Source organism: Poeciliopsis prolifica, unplaced genomic scaffold, assembly GCF_027474105.1.
Source record: "Poeciliopsis prolifica strain line A6 unplaced genomic scaffold, Auburn_PproV2 SCAFFOLD035, whole genome shotgun sequence".
NCBI lineage: Eukaryota > Metazoa > Chordata > Actinopteri > Cyprinodontiformes > Poeciliidae > Poeciliopsis > Poeciliopsis prolifica.
The window spans coordinates 634,376-651,094 of record NW_026562410.1 but is presented as its reverse complement, the minus strand read 5'-3'; the positions used below and the strand labels follow the sequence as shown (position 1 = coordinate 651,094).

General features: G+C 37.9%; 1 protein-coding gene and 1 long non-coding RNA gene across 2 annotated transcripts; one reads left to right on the top strand and one right to left on the bottom strand.

Moving 5' to 3' along the window:
- Positions 1-4,057: 4,057 nt before the first annotated feature.
- LOC129374238 (uncharacterized) lies at positions 4,058-6,706 on the bottom strand. The gene is made up of 4 exons (XR_008607477.1): positions 6,514-6,706; positions 5,526-5,560; positions 4,803-4,893; positions 4,058-4,640 (listed from the first exon to the last, which is right to left on the bottom strand). It is a non-coding gene; the product is annotated as an uncharacterized LOC129374238 (long non-coding RNA).
- Positions 6,707-8,261: 1,555 nt separating this feature from the next.
- On the top strand, positions 8,262-10,451 carry rxfp3 (relaxin family peptide receptor 3). The gene has a single exon (XM_055052534.1). It carries the CDS (start codon positions 8,619-8,621, stop codon positions 9,852-9,854), a length of 1,236 nt encoding a protein of 411 aa, XP_054908509.1. The 5' UTR covers positions 8,262-8,618; the 3' UTR covers positions 9,855-10,451.
- The last annotated feature ends 6,268 nt before the right edge of the window (positions 10,452-16,719 follow it).

Genomic DNA, 16,719 nt, shown 5'->3' with positions numbered 1-16,719 from the left:
AGGTGAAGCATGTGGCTGCACAGAGATGGTTGATGTTAAATTTGAGCACCGTCTTTCTGTTAAAAGCTTCCATTGAATCAGCAACTTATAAAAATGTATTTAGAAGTGTCTGAAAGCACAACATCCAGAGGAATCAAAAAGTTTTTTCTTTCGTGTCAGATGCAAATGAGGACCTTGATTCTTGCTTGCTTTCTTCTTCATAAAAAGTTACATACAGCCCAGTTGTATATGTGTAACATATTCATACATCTTTAAACTTTTCAATTTTTTCACACTACAACCATAATATATTTATGTTACAGACATGGCAACACAAGCTAGTGCAAGTCTCAAGCTGTGCAAAGCTGGTTTGGTTTAAACCCCAAATGATTTAGACTTGTGATTGGAAAGAGAGGTTCCAATTCAATGTGCTTAGCACAAAAGCACAAAACATTTTTTAGATCACTATTTAAAAAAGAAACATGTGAATACTAATTGCAGACACTGCAAGTGATTTCAATAGGATGTGAAATCTGAGGATGAAGTAAATAAACATTTAAATTGCTTTCTTTGGATGCTTTCAAACAAAATTGAACAAATCTACTTTTTTTCTATCTTCTGACTTGCTGACAACAGATAGACCCAGCTATTCATTTGGTATCTGGTTCAGGGTCAAAGAAACAACAATGTAGGTGAGATGCTTGGTCATAAGGAAAGGAGGTGGAAAAAAGTGTTGAACAGGGAAGAGTCACTCCCAAAATCTTCTTTGTCAGACACCATACCCCCATGATACCCAGAGAGATCCATGAGATCAGCTAATCAAATCTCAATGGAAATTATGGCTTTTTGGAACTTGTCTTTAAATGTTTAGAAAGTTTTTAGTTCCAGGTTGCTTTGTAGGAATAAAAAAAAGCTTGCTAGATGTAGACCATCTGTGCTTTTCTGAGGTGGAGGACTTTCACTTCCAAATTATCCCCTGAAGTGTGTTAAAGAGTTGCAGCACTGAGCTGTATCAGTCTGTGCCACTGACTTTAGCAGACACTGTAATGCCTTAAGCCTGGGTTATCAGAGACCGCGCAGGAGAAAGATTAAGGGCAGGCTGCCTCTGCAACTTTGTCCCACAGCAAAATTTCAGACAAAAATGAGGACGATTGTGTTTTGGCTGATGGATGTGCACTGTGCATTTTTATTGTGAAAGAAGCGAAGACCAAATTATGTTTTCAGACAGTTTCATAAACTGAGAGTCAGGAAAATATAGCCTAAAACCCTTAGATTCATTACTATCAGTCAGCATTAAAACGAAGCGCAAGACTGAGTCAGGAAAGCTATATGCACAGATTACATGACAAAAATATTCTTCAGTAAGTTCTTTAAAAAATGATAATTTGACTCTAAGACGGTAAAACTTTTTGAAAACTCAATGCACATTGAAAAAGAATCAATGAAGACACTTCTTCAATCATCCAATCTTGACTTTCATTCTTTAGGCAAGCACAAAAAAGCTGCTGTTTAGCAGTAGCATTATTCTTTACACACTCAAGCACATATCGTACTCCGGCTTCACATTATGTTCAATGCGTTGGCATGTGGTAATTTTGTTTCATTATAGATTTCTGAACGTTCCAGTAGCAATGCATCACTGTGAAGTAGAAAAGGCCTTTGCCCTTTCTGACATCTGAAAATTGTGGTGGACAAAATAAAGCCCAGTGTAACCTGGTTTCTTGTGTGCGCGTGTGCGTGTGTGTATGTGTGTGTATGTGTGTGTGTGTGTGTGTGTCATATATGTCACATTTTATGTTAGAGGCCAGCTTTTTGTTGGCCTGCAAAATAAAATCCCTTTGAAATACATAGAAGTTTGTGGCTGTCATTTTTAACAAGGTTCAAGCATTTATAATAGTATTATAAATGCTTAACTGGTTTATACCAAGCCATCACAGATGTCGTTGCTGCAAAAATATAAAAATACAGTATGGACAGAAAGGTTTTTTTATATGACTTTAAATGATAAATAAGGAGAACAGGACAAAAATATATAAAAAAGAAAGAAAAAACACTGCTATACTGATTGGGCAAAAGATCAAAGTTCAGCACCAGAAACTTTTGCTCATGCATATGCAGTCACATCTGCTCAACATCCACTGCTTCCAAACTGTGATTTGTTTAATGAATGAAAACGTTGTCAAAGTTTATCTGCAAACTCCAGAAAGCTGGACTTACAGACACCAGTGTGTGTAGTGTATGCATCTCACATTTATCTCCACAGATGTTCCTTTCATGTCACTAAAGTCGCCGACTCCATTAGACTTTCTGGAGCAGGGTCGTGTTTTCATCAGCTTTAAAACATCACATTTCAGTCTCTCCATCTGTTGCTATGATGCATAAGAAATATTTAATCAATTTCTTTCTTTAATATAAAATAAATTGTCATTGTCCAAATGGTGTGCTATTTTATTTTATGACAGAAGACAAACAGGACTTCAGTGAGGTCATGCTGACCTCGCTAAGCTTTTCAACAAATCCTAGAGAAATCCTAGATGGGACTAAACAATGCTACTGATGCTGGACATGCAAAATTAAAAGAAGAAAAAAAAGCCCAATCCACTAATGGTAATTTAAAACTGCAAGTCTTCATCTTTACTGGACAAACAAATGTCATGTTAGAGTGATTTGAAATCATCATCCGGGCAACAATTATGGCCACCAAAGAGACGTTTGAACAGCTTATTGATGAAGGTGAATGAATGAAAGGTTCTTTCAGGAACACAGGAGAAATTCAGGACAGCACTGAATAGGGGAGGCATGTTTCAAGTATGAGAAGTAGAATATGGTTGAGAGATTATGTGAATTATGGATGACACAGTTGGATTACTGTTTGAGAATCCTGGAGTACAAAGGGGGCAAAGGTGCTTATACCCACAGAGGCTGAGATCCACAGGTGGTGCTTGTGTGTAATGATTTCTTTGTTCTTTCTTCCAGGAGGAGATGCGAGAGGCGGTGGAGCACTGGAGGGTGGACAGGCCAACAAGTAGTGGTGGATTATTGGTGGGGGGTCCTGACAGAAAGAAGCAGAGGAACAGGCAAGAAGATTTACAGAGAGTTCTCCAACAAAACCTGAAAGTGAGGGGCAGAGGTGGATAGAGTGAACAAAAAAAAATGAACTCAAGTAAGAGCAGCACACGTTTATAAATGTCAATATTTTGACGCAAATATGACAATTACATTAAATTCTCACGTGTCATGACTTTCCTGCAAAAGCAAGTGGCTCTCTGACTACACTGAAAAAATAAGTCATTGGATGAACATAAAAAAATTATGGAAAGGATTTCCACGTGATTACTTTGCTTTATTTCAGCACCATGTACTTGTGTTACTCTTATTTAAAGCAAATGTGTTAGGTCAACCTAATTTATGAAGATTATTTCAATGTAAAGCAAATGTGTTGGCTCAACTTGTTACAATGGTGATTCAATGGGTGATTCTAAATCAAACATGTTGGCTCAACGTAATATATTGTGGTTATTCTTATATAAATTAAATGAGTTGGCAAAAAATAATTTATTATGGTTGTTCTAATTTAAACCAAATGTGTTGGCTTAACCAGAATTATGGTAATGCAATGGATGATTGTAAATCAAATGAGTTGGCTCAACTCCATTCATTAAGGTTATTCAAATTCAAATGAAATGTGTTGGCTCAACATATGTTTTAAAGGTTCCTTTAACTCAGTTACTATAGAGTGACCCAGTGTAATGCAATACAGCCAGTCCAACTAATCTGCAATGTTTAGGACCAAATCATTGATGTAACTTCATTAAGATGAATGTAAATCTAGTTGAAACCACCTTATTTTACAGTGGTACCTTCACACTACCTGATTCAGTAGAATCTAGACCAGTACAACTCACTAAAAGCAAGTTAGCTCAACAAATATGCTTCATGCTAAAAGACAGCTAGTTAATCATGTGGAAATCCTTTCCATTATTTCATGATGTTAATTCAAAGACATATTTTCAAGTGTTAATCAAGCATTTTAAGATAGCACTAGGTGAAAGTGTAGGAAGAACACTCAACAATTAGAAAAGGTACAACACAATTGTATTTTCAGAATTATTATACATCGTTTTTTTACACAGCACAAAACACAGCTGAGTTGGACATTGAAATAAAAAAACAACTACAAAAAGGTTACAGTTTCATTTTCCATCTAATTCTTTACAACATAAAACATGTCAGTATAGTTGCTCAACTAAGAGAACTGTAACAATATAAATCTTTTCTACTGCAGACTTTAAACACTCATTTTCCATATGAAACTTAACTCAACTGAGCGGCGAGTTTCATATTGAGAACTTGTGCTTTCTTTGATAAGTTCTTTCCATCCAATTTCATTATTATTTTCTGTATTACTTCAAAGGTATGCTTGAGTTACTGAGCAAGTTGAGTGCTGAACGCACTAAACTTGAGGGTAGCTCAAGTTTAGTGCGTAGATTAGTCCCAGCAGCATCACTATTGCAGAAGATACACTGCCCAAGCTGTTCATAACTTCCACCTCCTCCAGGACAATCCCAACATCCAGATGTGCATCGGCAGCCTCTGCACCCTCTGCTCAAATGACGATTCCGAGGACAGTCTCGTCTTTGGCCATTTCATTCATCAACGTCCTAAGGGAGTTAGGGAAGGGTATTGGGGGGGAGACAATTCACATGTAATTAAATAATAAATTAAGACTGACATTGATTGAGTCACTCATGGACCTTAGTTGGTGAAAGTATTTTAACAACTCTTAGGAGTTCTATTGTAAACACAAAGAGAATTTAACATACCATGTACTCCCTCACCAGCTTCTCTGGATCTTCATTTAGGTACACACAGACCTTTGAGGATGCACTCTCGTCTGACCTCAGCAGTGTCTTCCTAAATATGCAGATCAAAAAACAATGAGAACAATCTCAAAACTCCAGCAGTATAGGTTCACACACTTGAAAACATAGCTACATTCAAAGGAAGTCACAACAAAAGTGATCAGTGGCTTGCAGTCTATTTGAAAGATATTTAAAATTGTTAGTATCCCTTCATTATGCCATGACTAAAATGGAGTTTAACATTTTATTTAAACATCTACCTGAAGCTGTTAGATGTTTAAATAAAGACATGAATATATCACCAAAGAAATATGTGAAAAGTACAGAATGGTCAACACAGTCTATATCCTTCTACTTAAATGAATATGCAAAGCATTCCATGTCTTACAAGTACATGGACAGTCTATGTGTGGGCATGGATAACGTCGCATATGCCGGTGTTTAAGTGTAAAATGTTTTAACAGGTCATATCTACGAGACAGAGAGAGACTACACTCCTTACATTTCCACATCCCCACGCAAATAAAGACAAATAAAACAGACTGGCCAAATAAATGTTTAGCTGAACCCTAGCTTTATAAGCTCTCTAACACTACATCCAGTCACTTTAGATCTGGCAAAACTTACTATTAGCCACTGAAATCTATAACTTGATAGCCGATGAGCCCCTTGACCAGAACTTACGCAGGTGGATTACAGACAGGTGATCAGGTGATGTTCTGAAAGAGATCAGATATATTTTCAGCCATTAAAATATGCAATTCATACTGAACTGAGTTGTATCTTTTAGTACAAGTCCCTTGAATGCCTCATGAATATAATCACTGGACACATGCAAGCACATATGTGCAGAACAATGGTGAATTGAACATGGTAGAAAGTAATAGTAACATAGGTCAAAATGAGCACAATCAACACAAAAAACATCAACATTTCAAAATTAAACCAATGAACTTCAATATTGTTTCTGAGCTACAATTATTTGGGGACAACAAAGAAGAGTCCAAAAAAAAACCCAACATCTTTACAGCAGAGGAATATGTATTTTAAAGAAAAAAATAGAAAGCTCAAGTCTGTAATAATGGATAATCCATTGAGAGTTTTAGCCTGACAAAATATACTAGAAATCCATAACTAACAGGTATTTTAGGAACATTTAACAAAGCTCAGAAAGCAATGCTTTCTGCAGGTTTCACCGACTGAAATGTAGGACTTTTTATTACCATAATTAATTAAGAATCTCGATGATGATAGAAAGGTACCAAAGTGTGTGTGTGTGTATCTACATTTACCTCCATAGTAACATTACTGAAATAGAATTAAAATAGTTAGAAATAGACTGATGTTAGATCCGTGTGTTAAAAATCCTCTAAACCTCCAGGGAGCTCAGGAGGAACAAAACTGTGACATTTCTGGGGTCCATTTGTGTCACTGGCAGCAGCTTTGTACACTAGATATGGCTCTGCAGACTTTTTTCGCACAGAATGTACCTAACATGGTGCGGCGATAAATGTAAACAAAAAGCTATCTGCCTTAACCTAACCGACTTAATCTACAGAACATGAAATAATGTGACACAAGTATGGAACAAGTAGAAAATGGTGCAAATGGTAGAGAAATTTTAAGTTACATATTTTTATATGGATTTAGATGAAAATAGATTGACTCTTACCTTCTTCAAATTAAGTAGATGCACGCCAGGAATCTCCCCTCTGCCCTTGAAAAAACCCAACAAGGTGCAAGCCAGTTATCTCGCGTGATTTTCCGTAATCTCTTGATGTCGCTGGATCCTCTTCAGCGGGAGATGAGTCTGACACAATAGCGCTTTGGAACTGACGTCACTGTGTTTTTTTAAATTAGATGAACTTTGACAAATATTGATATTGAATAAAATAAAATTATATATATATATATATATATATATATATATATATATATATATATATATATATATATATATATATATATATATATATATATATATATATATATATATATATATATATATATATATATATATATATATATATTTTGAGGGTCCTGCGCAGTATCTTGGCACAGCCAAGATACTGCGCAGGACCCTCAAGCTCCCAGGCTCAGAGGATAAGAACCACCCACGGTGGGTATATATATGTTAATTAGATGTATTCAAGTTGAGATAACGTCATTCAATCACGTTAGCTCACCTTGAATACATTTTAGTTCAGTTGAGAGAAAAAACCGATTGTCTCGCGTGGTCTCGCGTGATATCCCGTGATCTCACTCGTTGTCGTCAGCACAATATCAGTCTGACTATAATGAATCATGTTAGCTCAACATGATTCAATTTTATAAATATGAAGTCGTGGAATATCTTGTTTATCCAACATGATTTTATCACGTTTTCGCTTCAAACCCAACATTATTGTGTGAAAGGTACATGATATTCTTTTGTCAATGTAAAACGCCCCGACGTTCTTTTTTTTGACGGAAGATCTAGCTGACGTAATTGAATCACGTCATCTCACCTTGAATACATTTTATTCCATTTGCGAGAGAAACCCGATTGTCTCGCGTGTTCTCGCGTGATATCCCGTGATTTTCCGTAATCTTGCGTGAACTTGCGTGATATCCCGTGATCTCACTCGTGGTCTTCAGCATAGGATCGGTCTGACTATAATGAATCATGTTAGCTCAACATGATTACATTTTATAAACGTTGAAGTTGTGGAATATCTTGTTTATGCAACATGATTGTATCATGTTTTTGGCTCAAACATGAAATTATTTAGTTAACAGTACATGATATTCTTTTGTTAATGTGATAACCCCTGAGGTTCCTTTTTTACAGTGTAGAAACCATCTGGTTTATGTCTATTGACCTGACAGCCTTTTGACCAAAATAAACTGGCGCCACAGCTGAAACCGTGTATTGATTGTTAACTTCTCTTCTATGGAAGAGGGTGGAGGCCTCCACCTCTCCAAGCAACAAACGCAGCGGCTTCTGTCAAAGAGCACGTAGTGCAAAAAAAAAAAAAAAAAAAAAAAAAAAAATCAATGCACGGAGGCACAAAAACAAAGGAAACAAAACATCAGGTGTGAGTACATGACTCCTTTGCTGTAGGAGTTCCCCATTAAAATCCAAAGAACAACACAAACATTTTGACTAAAAAGTAAGATTTGTTTTTCTTTCAAGCATACAAGAAAAAAAAAACAAAAACAAACGTTATAAAAGTTTCTGCAGTCGAGTGCACCTTCTCCTCACATTATATAAGTACATGTGCTTCTGTCCGCCTCTTCTTACCTCTGTGTGTGTCAGAGAAAGAGAGAGAGGGACAGAGAGAGAAACAGAGAGGAGGTGGAGGGTAGGTTTTTATTTAAAAGCCAGTGAAATTTCAGCAGTAGCTACTAAATTGACTGAAACATGTCTTGTCGTGATAACCTTCGATTCTCTGACATGTCAGCATGAGATGATATGCAAGTGAGGGTTGGGTCCTTTGTGGCTCCTAATCAGCACCAAGGACAGCACCAAGTTGCGCTGGAGCGCTGCGTTGGATCAGAGCCGCAACACAAGCTGATCCTCCCAACAAGCCCACCAATCTGACAAGAAGCTTTTATTTACTTGTTTGTTTATTTTCATCTATTTGTTTATAATTCCATCATTTTAGAGTTTATATATGGAGCCAGCATGACGCTCAAGCCGAGGACTTTATTGCTTCCCAAGACACGAAGTTGGATCAGAGAATGACTTTGCTGAAGATTTTCGGGAGTAAAAAAAAAAAATAATAAAAAATAATAATGTCTGGGGAATTAACGGACATCAGCGATGAAGGCTCGGTCGGGACTGCTCACGCTGCCTCCGCCAACTTCAGCTGCGCTTCCAATACTTCAAACTGCTCGCACGCAGACTTTCACATGTCGGACTTCACGAAAACCGACGTCGTCGGAGACGGTGCCGCTTTCGTCAGGATTACAATCTCTGTGATCTACTCTCTGGTTTGCGCGCTGGGTCTGGTCGGGAACCTGCTGGTTTTGTACCTGATGAAGTCCAAACAGGTGTGGAAGAAATCCTCCATCAACCTGTTCGTAACCAGTTTGGCGGTGACTGACTTCCAGTTCGTTCTGACTCTGCCTTTCTGGGCCGTGGAGAACGCGCTGGACTTCACGTGGCCCTTCGGGAAAACCATGTGTAAGATAGTTTCCTACGTGACGGCAATGAATATGTACGCCAGCGTGTTTTTCCTCACGGCCATGAGTGTGGCGAGGTACTGCTCCCTCGCCTCGGCGCTAAAAGGCAGGCGGCGGCGCAGGCACTGCTGCTCGGCGCGGTGCGTCTCCGTCTTCATCTGGTTCGCCGCCGTCTCCGCCGCCCTACCGCACGCGGTTTACTCCACCACCGCCACGGTCTCCAACGAGGACCTGTGCCTGGTGAAATTCCCGGAGACTAACGGGTCGGCGCAATTTTGGCTCGGACTCTATCACTCCCAGAAAGTGGTGGTGGGCTTCCTGGTGCCTCTGGGAGTCATCTCCGCCTGCTACCTGCTGCTTTTGCGCTTCATCACCTCCAAGAACATTAACACCTCCAGCGCGAAACGACGCGCCAAGGTCACGAGATCGGTCACCATCGTGGTTTTATCCTTTTTCCTCTGCTGGCTGCCCAACCAGGCGCTCACAGCATGGGGCATCCTCATAAAACTTAACGCTGTTCACTTCACTTATGAGTACTACACTATGCAGGTGTACGTCTTCCCCGTGTCGGTGTGCCTGGCGCACTCCAACAGCTGCCTGAACCCCATCCTGTACTGCTTGATGCGACGAGAGTTCAGGAAAGCGCTCAAAAACCTTTTCTGGCGCATGACCTCTCCGACTGTAACCACCATCAGACCGATCACGGCCACCACGAAGCCAGAGATGGACGAGCAGGGACACCCGCTGGTGCCGGGCAACGCGCCGCCGGTGCCCGACATGGTGTTCTTTCCTCCGGGGGCGGTGATTTACAATGACCGGCGTGACCTGCCGCAAAACAGCACATAGTCTGACCACGCCAGGGATAGTTTAAGTTACATGTATGTAGTTACTGCACAGCCAAAATGTACCACTAAGGTTTTGGATAGTGGCCACATGGCTCACCACCCTGGGGGTGCAAACCGTTGGGGGCAGTAACATTAACTTTTGAGGAAGTTCATATCCTCAAACGGAGTTTGTGATGCTTGTGAGTACACACATACTCACAAGCATCACAGTTAATAAATCAATGCTTTTACAAAGAGGACTGTATCTCAAAATATCATTTCAAAAGTCTGTTCACCGTAGAACTTTGATCATTCTTTGTGTCTCAGATTTAAACAAGAGGAATGAACAGCATTTTATATGTGTCTATACAATAAGGGTCTTATGTGCTTTATTGTTTAATGTTTGTTTGTTTTGATATTTAAAAAAGTAAAAAAAAGACTATAGATATCTGGCCTCCCTTCCTACAGCTTGTCAAACTCTGTGACATGTAAACTTAATTTTTCTTTTCTTTTTGTGCAGGTAGAGTGAGCCCTGTGTGTTTCTTAATTTCCATCTATTTTTTTTTCTTTTCATGTTTTTTTTTCTTCCAGAAAATTCTAATAAAAAAGTAAAAAAGAGAAAAAGAATTAAATTAAAGTGCATCATCAGCATGTGGCAGAATTGCTTTCACTTTTCTTATCGACATTTATTATTGAACACTATTATGTAAAAATGAATCAACTTAATGTCACAATTTGAGGATGAAGGAAGCCATGGTTGAGGACTGATAAAGATGAAGAAAGAAAAAACATGGATGGCCTTTAAAAAGAAGCAAGGCAATTTCCTCTGAACAGCACCATTGAAAGATTCAATAATGTGTGCATCTTTACAGGAAAATAAGGTAGCAAAATCAAAGATAAAAAAGCATAAACCTTAAACCATTTAGTGCCTGAAAGAAAATTCCCAAGACTTTCAAATTTATTCTTTAGTAAATGAAGAGGCAATGCGGTGATTTAAAATCTGGTGTATATGTTCATCTCAGTAAATTAAAACAGACATTTCTCTATGAAGCTTGTTTGTTAAACTAAAAGTACCTATTGGAAAATAAATTGGTCTCATACGTTTCATTTAGTCAATGTTTCTGTAACAAAAAATATATATGTATATATATATATATATATCTTTTTTTTACTGGTCTGATGTAATATTCGAATCTTGTGAGAAATTAAATGTGTTTTTATAACCTTTTAAGTGTAAAATTGTTGTGATTATTAGAAGTAAACACTTTAAGGTGTCAGACTGTGTGTAATTCATCTATGTAAAGTCACTTAGTGAATTAAGTTCCTGAAATATAGAAATTTGACATTGATGTTGTACATTTTTGAGGTGCACTTGTAAAATTAAACATTTTGTTGATTTCAGGCAGCACTCTGGCAACATTTTAGATCAGATGCAGCTGAGTTGTAAAGAAAGCATTGCAATAATTTATCCTATCCAAAATAAAAGCATGTGACAAAAAACTTCATGGTAAATGGTACAGTAAATGGCTTTCATGGCACTTTATCAAGTCCAGAGGATTCCAAAGCGCTTCACAGAAGCTTTTCAGGTAAAGAAAAAAGTATTGAAAAACAAAAACATTCATATCATTTTCTGAACATAAAGGTGCTTTTGAATGATGATGAAGTAACGTGCAGCTCATGTGAAATAATTTACTTTGAATCCAGAAGTACTTCTGGTTTATTATCGTCCATTCATCAAATAGTACCTAGTGTCTCTTAATAAACTGCAGGCAGCCTATCCACCACCGACAAATGCTTTGCTCCACATGCCAGTTTTTCACTTTAGTGAAACACACAAATCTTTGAATGCATTTATGTTCTCCTTAAGGGGACAGTAATAGGCCATTTCACAATTCATATTCAACAGAAACCCTCAGACCCAACGTTGCTCAAATTTAAAAGCAAAACTCATTTTGCCAATTTGTTCTTCTCCTGCTGTGAGTAGTTTGTGCGCCAAAACAATCAATGCACAAAATGGAAATAAAACTCTAAGTAATTACCCTGCACCTCGTATTAAACACACCATTCATTTTAAGCAGCTAAAAGTTGAAGAGAAAATTTTGTACAAGCTATTCTAACTTGAACTAATTGCTTAGGGGTCGCAAGCTGGAATGTGGTTATTGAATTATGCCTCTGGAATGGATACAGGTTTTAAGGTGCGTATTATTGTAACACAGACAGAGGATTTCATTTGCAGGTAAAATTACCTCTGAGATCTTATCAAATTACAATCACAAACGGCAACATATTTTGACTCCATATTTGACAGAGAAGTTCTGCGCTGTGTTGTGTCAAATAAAATTAAGAGTGGCAGGCATTTGTATTTAACCCATTCACTGCAACACCCACAAACAAAATGCAGGGGAGTGAAAGGGAGAAAAGGTTAACTTTACTGTTACCTCAAGTGACAGTAGCCTTTTGTAAATTTGTTCATTTTACCTCTGAATTTGTATTTTTTTAATATAATACTTTTATGTCTGATATTATGATAGTTATAACAAACTTAATTATCATACTTTCCAGAAGATTTTTGCAGCTGTGATTTGGACAAATGAGATCAAACCTTTAAAAAAAAGACCTCACAAAAACATATAGAAATATTTTAGAAATGCTTGATAATATAAGCTTCCACCTGTCTACTAGTCTGGTGGTAATGCCATGTTCTTTTTATTTGAGATACTCATAAATAGCAGTAAGTAACAGTAATTTTGTTTTATTTAAAATATCCCATAACACGGATTTCTATAGGGCTGAATCGCCAGCCCCCCAAAACAAGGTGACCCACATTCTGCTTCTCTTCAGCCTATTTAAAAGTAGCAAATCATTAAATCTCTGGAACAAGAAAAAATGAAAATGTTCTGCAATTCCAAATGTAGATGGAGATAACTCCACATTGACTGCAAATGAAAGACAAAAAGAAAAAAGAAATGAGCGCAGGTAATCCACAAAATTAAGAGTTTTGTTTTTCACCTCAAATCTTCCACTTAATTACATTCTGCTAACATTGTATAAAATATAAGCACATTATTTAATATTGGAACTTAATTCTTACTTTCCACTTCTCCTCCTCCTTCTCTGCTGATGAATGAGCCACCATGCCATAAACATATTATGTTCTTTCCTTTTCAGATAAAAAGCTGATGTGATTCCACTTTTACAGCTCATTTGTTAATGATGAAGACCACATGTTGCTGAACACATCTTCCTGGACAAACACAGGGAGGGTCATCAATGTGGCCTCTCACTTCTGAGAACACAGCTTTCAACCGGAGGGTCAATGAAACACACGTTCAAACAAGCAGCAACAACAGCAGTTATTTTTTATTGCCGCTATGGAACAGAAAACCATCTGACGCACAGGACGCATGCACACATAAAAATAAAAATCACTTAAATGCTTCATACAAAAAAGGTCTGTAAAATGTTATTTGTTGCTGATGACTTTTGTAAAAATGTCAGTAATTTGAAGTCATATCAGGTCAGTTATTTTCATGTTTAACTAGGAGTCCAAACACATGGTGGCTGAGTCATACGGCAATTGCAAAAGCTTCCAAGAGGATGGTTTTCTGCCCAAATATACTTGGCTTTGGCTTGTTTGAGCCTCTTAGAGCTGGACCTCATCCTTGTTGGAAATGAGGTTAGCTGAATCAGGATGCCAACCCAGACCCAGTTAGCTGGAAATTCAGGCTTATTGAGCTGGCAGCGACTGATACAGGAGTCTGGATGGTGACTCATACCAAGCAGTGTTGATCTCCCGAGGTGCAGCCGAGAGACCATTTCCTTAGTTGAAGAAAACAGAGAGTGAAAAGCAACGGGGGGCGTGTCCGCTGCATCGCACACAAAAATGAGAGCTGGTTTGGTACGGGGAAATGTTTATTGGAAAACTATGAGGCACAAACAAGATAGATGAGTTTGTTCATGCACACAAGGCGTGTGAAAGTTGGAGAGTATTCTTAATTGTCGATGGTGACTGCAGCTGATGAACAACAGACGACGTCACAGTGAAAAACACACAGCGGAGAAAGGAGGACAAGCATGTGGTTCAGAGAATGATTACTCTCAAAGTCCAAACCGGCCGTTTGAAGCAATTCAAACAAATCACTGCTTTTTAGGTTCCCTCTCATCCTTTAATGGTCTAAGCAACCCTTAAATCTGAATGGTTTCTGACTCTGACAGCATGTGTCCTTCCAGAAGACGAATGTGAAAACACTTCTCTAAAATCAAACCCCACAGAACCCTAATATTACTCAGAGAACCCCTGGCATTGATTATGCACCAAAAAAGTCACAGTTGTTCATCAAAATTACACATTTGTGACATGCCCAATGAGTGTGATGACTCAAAGCTTTGAAATGCGTTAAATCTAGCTCAAAACTTACAACTGTGACAGAGTAATCCGTTACCATAAAAATTGTTCCACTTCCATCCTCTGCCTGCAGCGTAGGCATGGAAGTACCTGCCTCTAACTCAGCGGTAAAATGTTAAAACTACTCCATGATTTACAATGGCAACTTTCCACCAACTTGTTCAGAGCGGCTGAACAAGTTGGTGGAAAGTGAATGTGAAATCTGCATTTCCCTCCATAGTTGTTTCATTTCTGGGTGCTGCTAAGGGGAGTCAAGTGGATGAGTTGAGTTGATCAGCAGAATCAAAAGTAAGCATTTTACTTTCCCAGGAAAGTTGTGGACCACAACTTTCAGAAAAAAACAGGAGAATGCTCAGGTGAAGGAATGGGGTAAATCACAGGTAGGTCATCGTACCTGCAACCAAATAATCTGGCAACACATGGAGGTTTTATTAAAATCTGAAACGGACATTTTCTAATGACACCCATGACATCAAGGACACATCTAACCCTGCATTACTGTGATTTAATAAACCAAACCTGCACTATTCATCCCCAGGCTTAAATTCCTACACAAACTCATAATTCAACTCAAATTCAAAAATACTTCATTAATCCCTCATATTATTTAGAGAAAATAATTTAAATGATCTTTAAATCACTTCATATTCATTAATAGTACCATTTACAGAAGATTTAAACATTTTGCGAATAAAACAGAAAGCTTGATTGAAACTGTTCTCTTAACTATTTTCATCAAATGTAGACGTATTTAGGTCTTTCTGGAAATCACCTCCAACCTGCAACTGTACTTGAACTTTCTGACACATTCAGTCAGACAACTGAAGCCTTGAGGGCATTCATCTTAACCCTGTTAGTGCTCACTCTGCTGTAAAATGTCTTCACTGTGGGATTGAATTCTAACCATGTTACAAAATTTGCTGACAGCACAACTGTTATTGATCCTACAGAGAAAAAGTAGGTGTTTAGGTGGCAAAGCAGAGCAGTGAACCCACTGCTGAGGATCAGATAGACTTTAATCAACTGGAAGGAACAAACATGGTTGACTTAAAACAGGAGAAGGTTTTCTCTCCATTCTTTACCACTCAACATTGGTTAGAGTAAAGGACAGATTAATTTGTCTGCAACCATAACTTCAGAAGTAAACATCATAGCCTCTGACTACAGCCTCAAATCCACCTGGAGACTAGTGAAGGCAGACAATTCAGGGAGGTATCACAACCATGCACACACACACTCACAAGCAAAAATAATCCGAAATTGTACTGCAGAAGATTAGAAGTCAGAGTACCCTTGTTAGACAGTGAGCTGTCTAACAAGACATTTTTTGTGGCTCTAGAGGCCTTTACTCACAGTAGTCAAACAGAAAATATACAGAAAGAAAGGAGAAGACATCTAAAAAAAAGTCCTAATGTCTGGTTGGTTGTGTCAATGTCAAGCTCAAGGAACACAAAGCTAGCTCCAGGACAGTGTCTTGACAAAACGTTTGATGTTAGAAAGAAAAAAGCAACAGCAAAACCACTGTTCCTGAATAATGGCTGAATATTAGGATTTAAGGTGTACAATCAGAAGTATTCTGCATTACGAGGATGCAAAATGTACTTTTTTCTGTGATGACCTTGCATCTTCTTTTTCCAAGTTTAAGTGAAGGAATGAGAAAACTCTCCTAACTCTCCTTCTCAGAATTGAATTGCAGTCCTCCATTGGTACTACGAGACCTCTTACATTTTAACAACATAACACAGAAGCTCTATTCATTCATTACAGCAGCACCATTGTGTTTATTTTAAACAAATATCATTCCATATTATTTAATAAAGAAAGCAAGGAAAATTGTTTTCTATGAAAAACTCACTTGAGGCAGATTATTCTCATCAGGAAGTAGGTCAGGATCTCAGTTTAATTTAGTTTCAAGGATCCAGCATGTCGAGGCGAGTAAAACTTCACCAGCACAGACATCATAAGGTAAGATATTAGATATATCATTCGGCCATTTCATTAGCATTCTTATGCTGTCCTTATATAGGCTGCTAGGCTAAATGTTTACATATTTCCATGGAAACACAGGAAGTTATCATTCACACGGTTTGGATGTTTTGTAACCTGAGCTTTTCCTTTGTGAACCGGTGTTGCACATTTTTGTTCATAAATCTAAGATGCTTTGTGACTTGACATTATTTTATAACAGTGCTGCTAAAGAAGAAACCTTTATTTCTTTAATGAATTAAGGTTTGTGATGTAGGTCACATGACTGGGACAAGGAAGGAGAAGTGGTAATGCTGGAAATAATCTTAGAAGGTTCATAGTCCTGTGATTTACTCTGCTGCTGGACTACCAAGAAAATGTGGTAAAATTTGCTTTAATTTACATAAATACCATTCCACTGGACTCATTTCTAACAATGAAGATGCTTTGGTTATATTTCCCGTTTGAGACATGAACTTAAAGCAGCACGTTTATCTTTTTGTTTCCAATGTGCTTC

Bases quoted from the DNA above. Each gene is read 5' to 3' on its own strand.
- rxfp3 (XM_055052534.1), top strand. From the start codon at position 8,619: ATGTCTGGGGAATTAACGGACATCAGCGATGAAGGCTCGGTCGGGACT.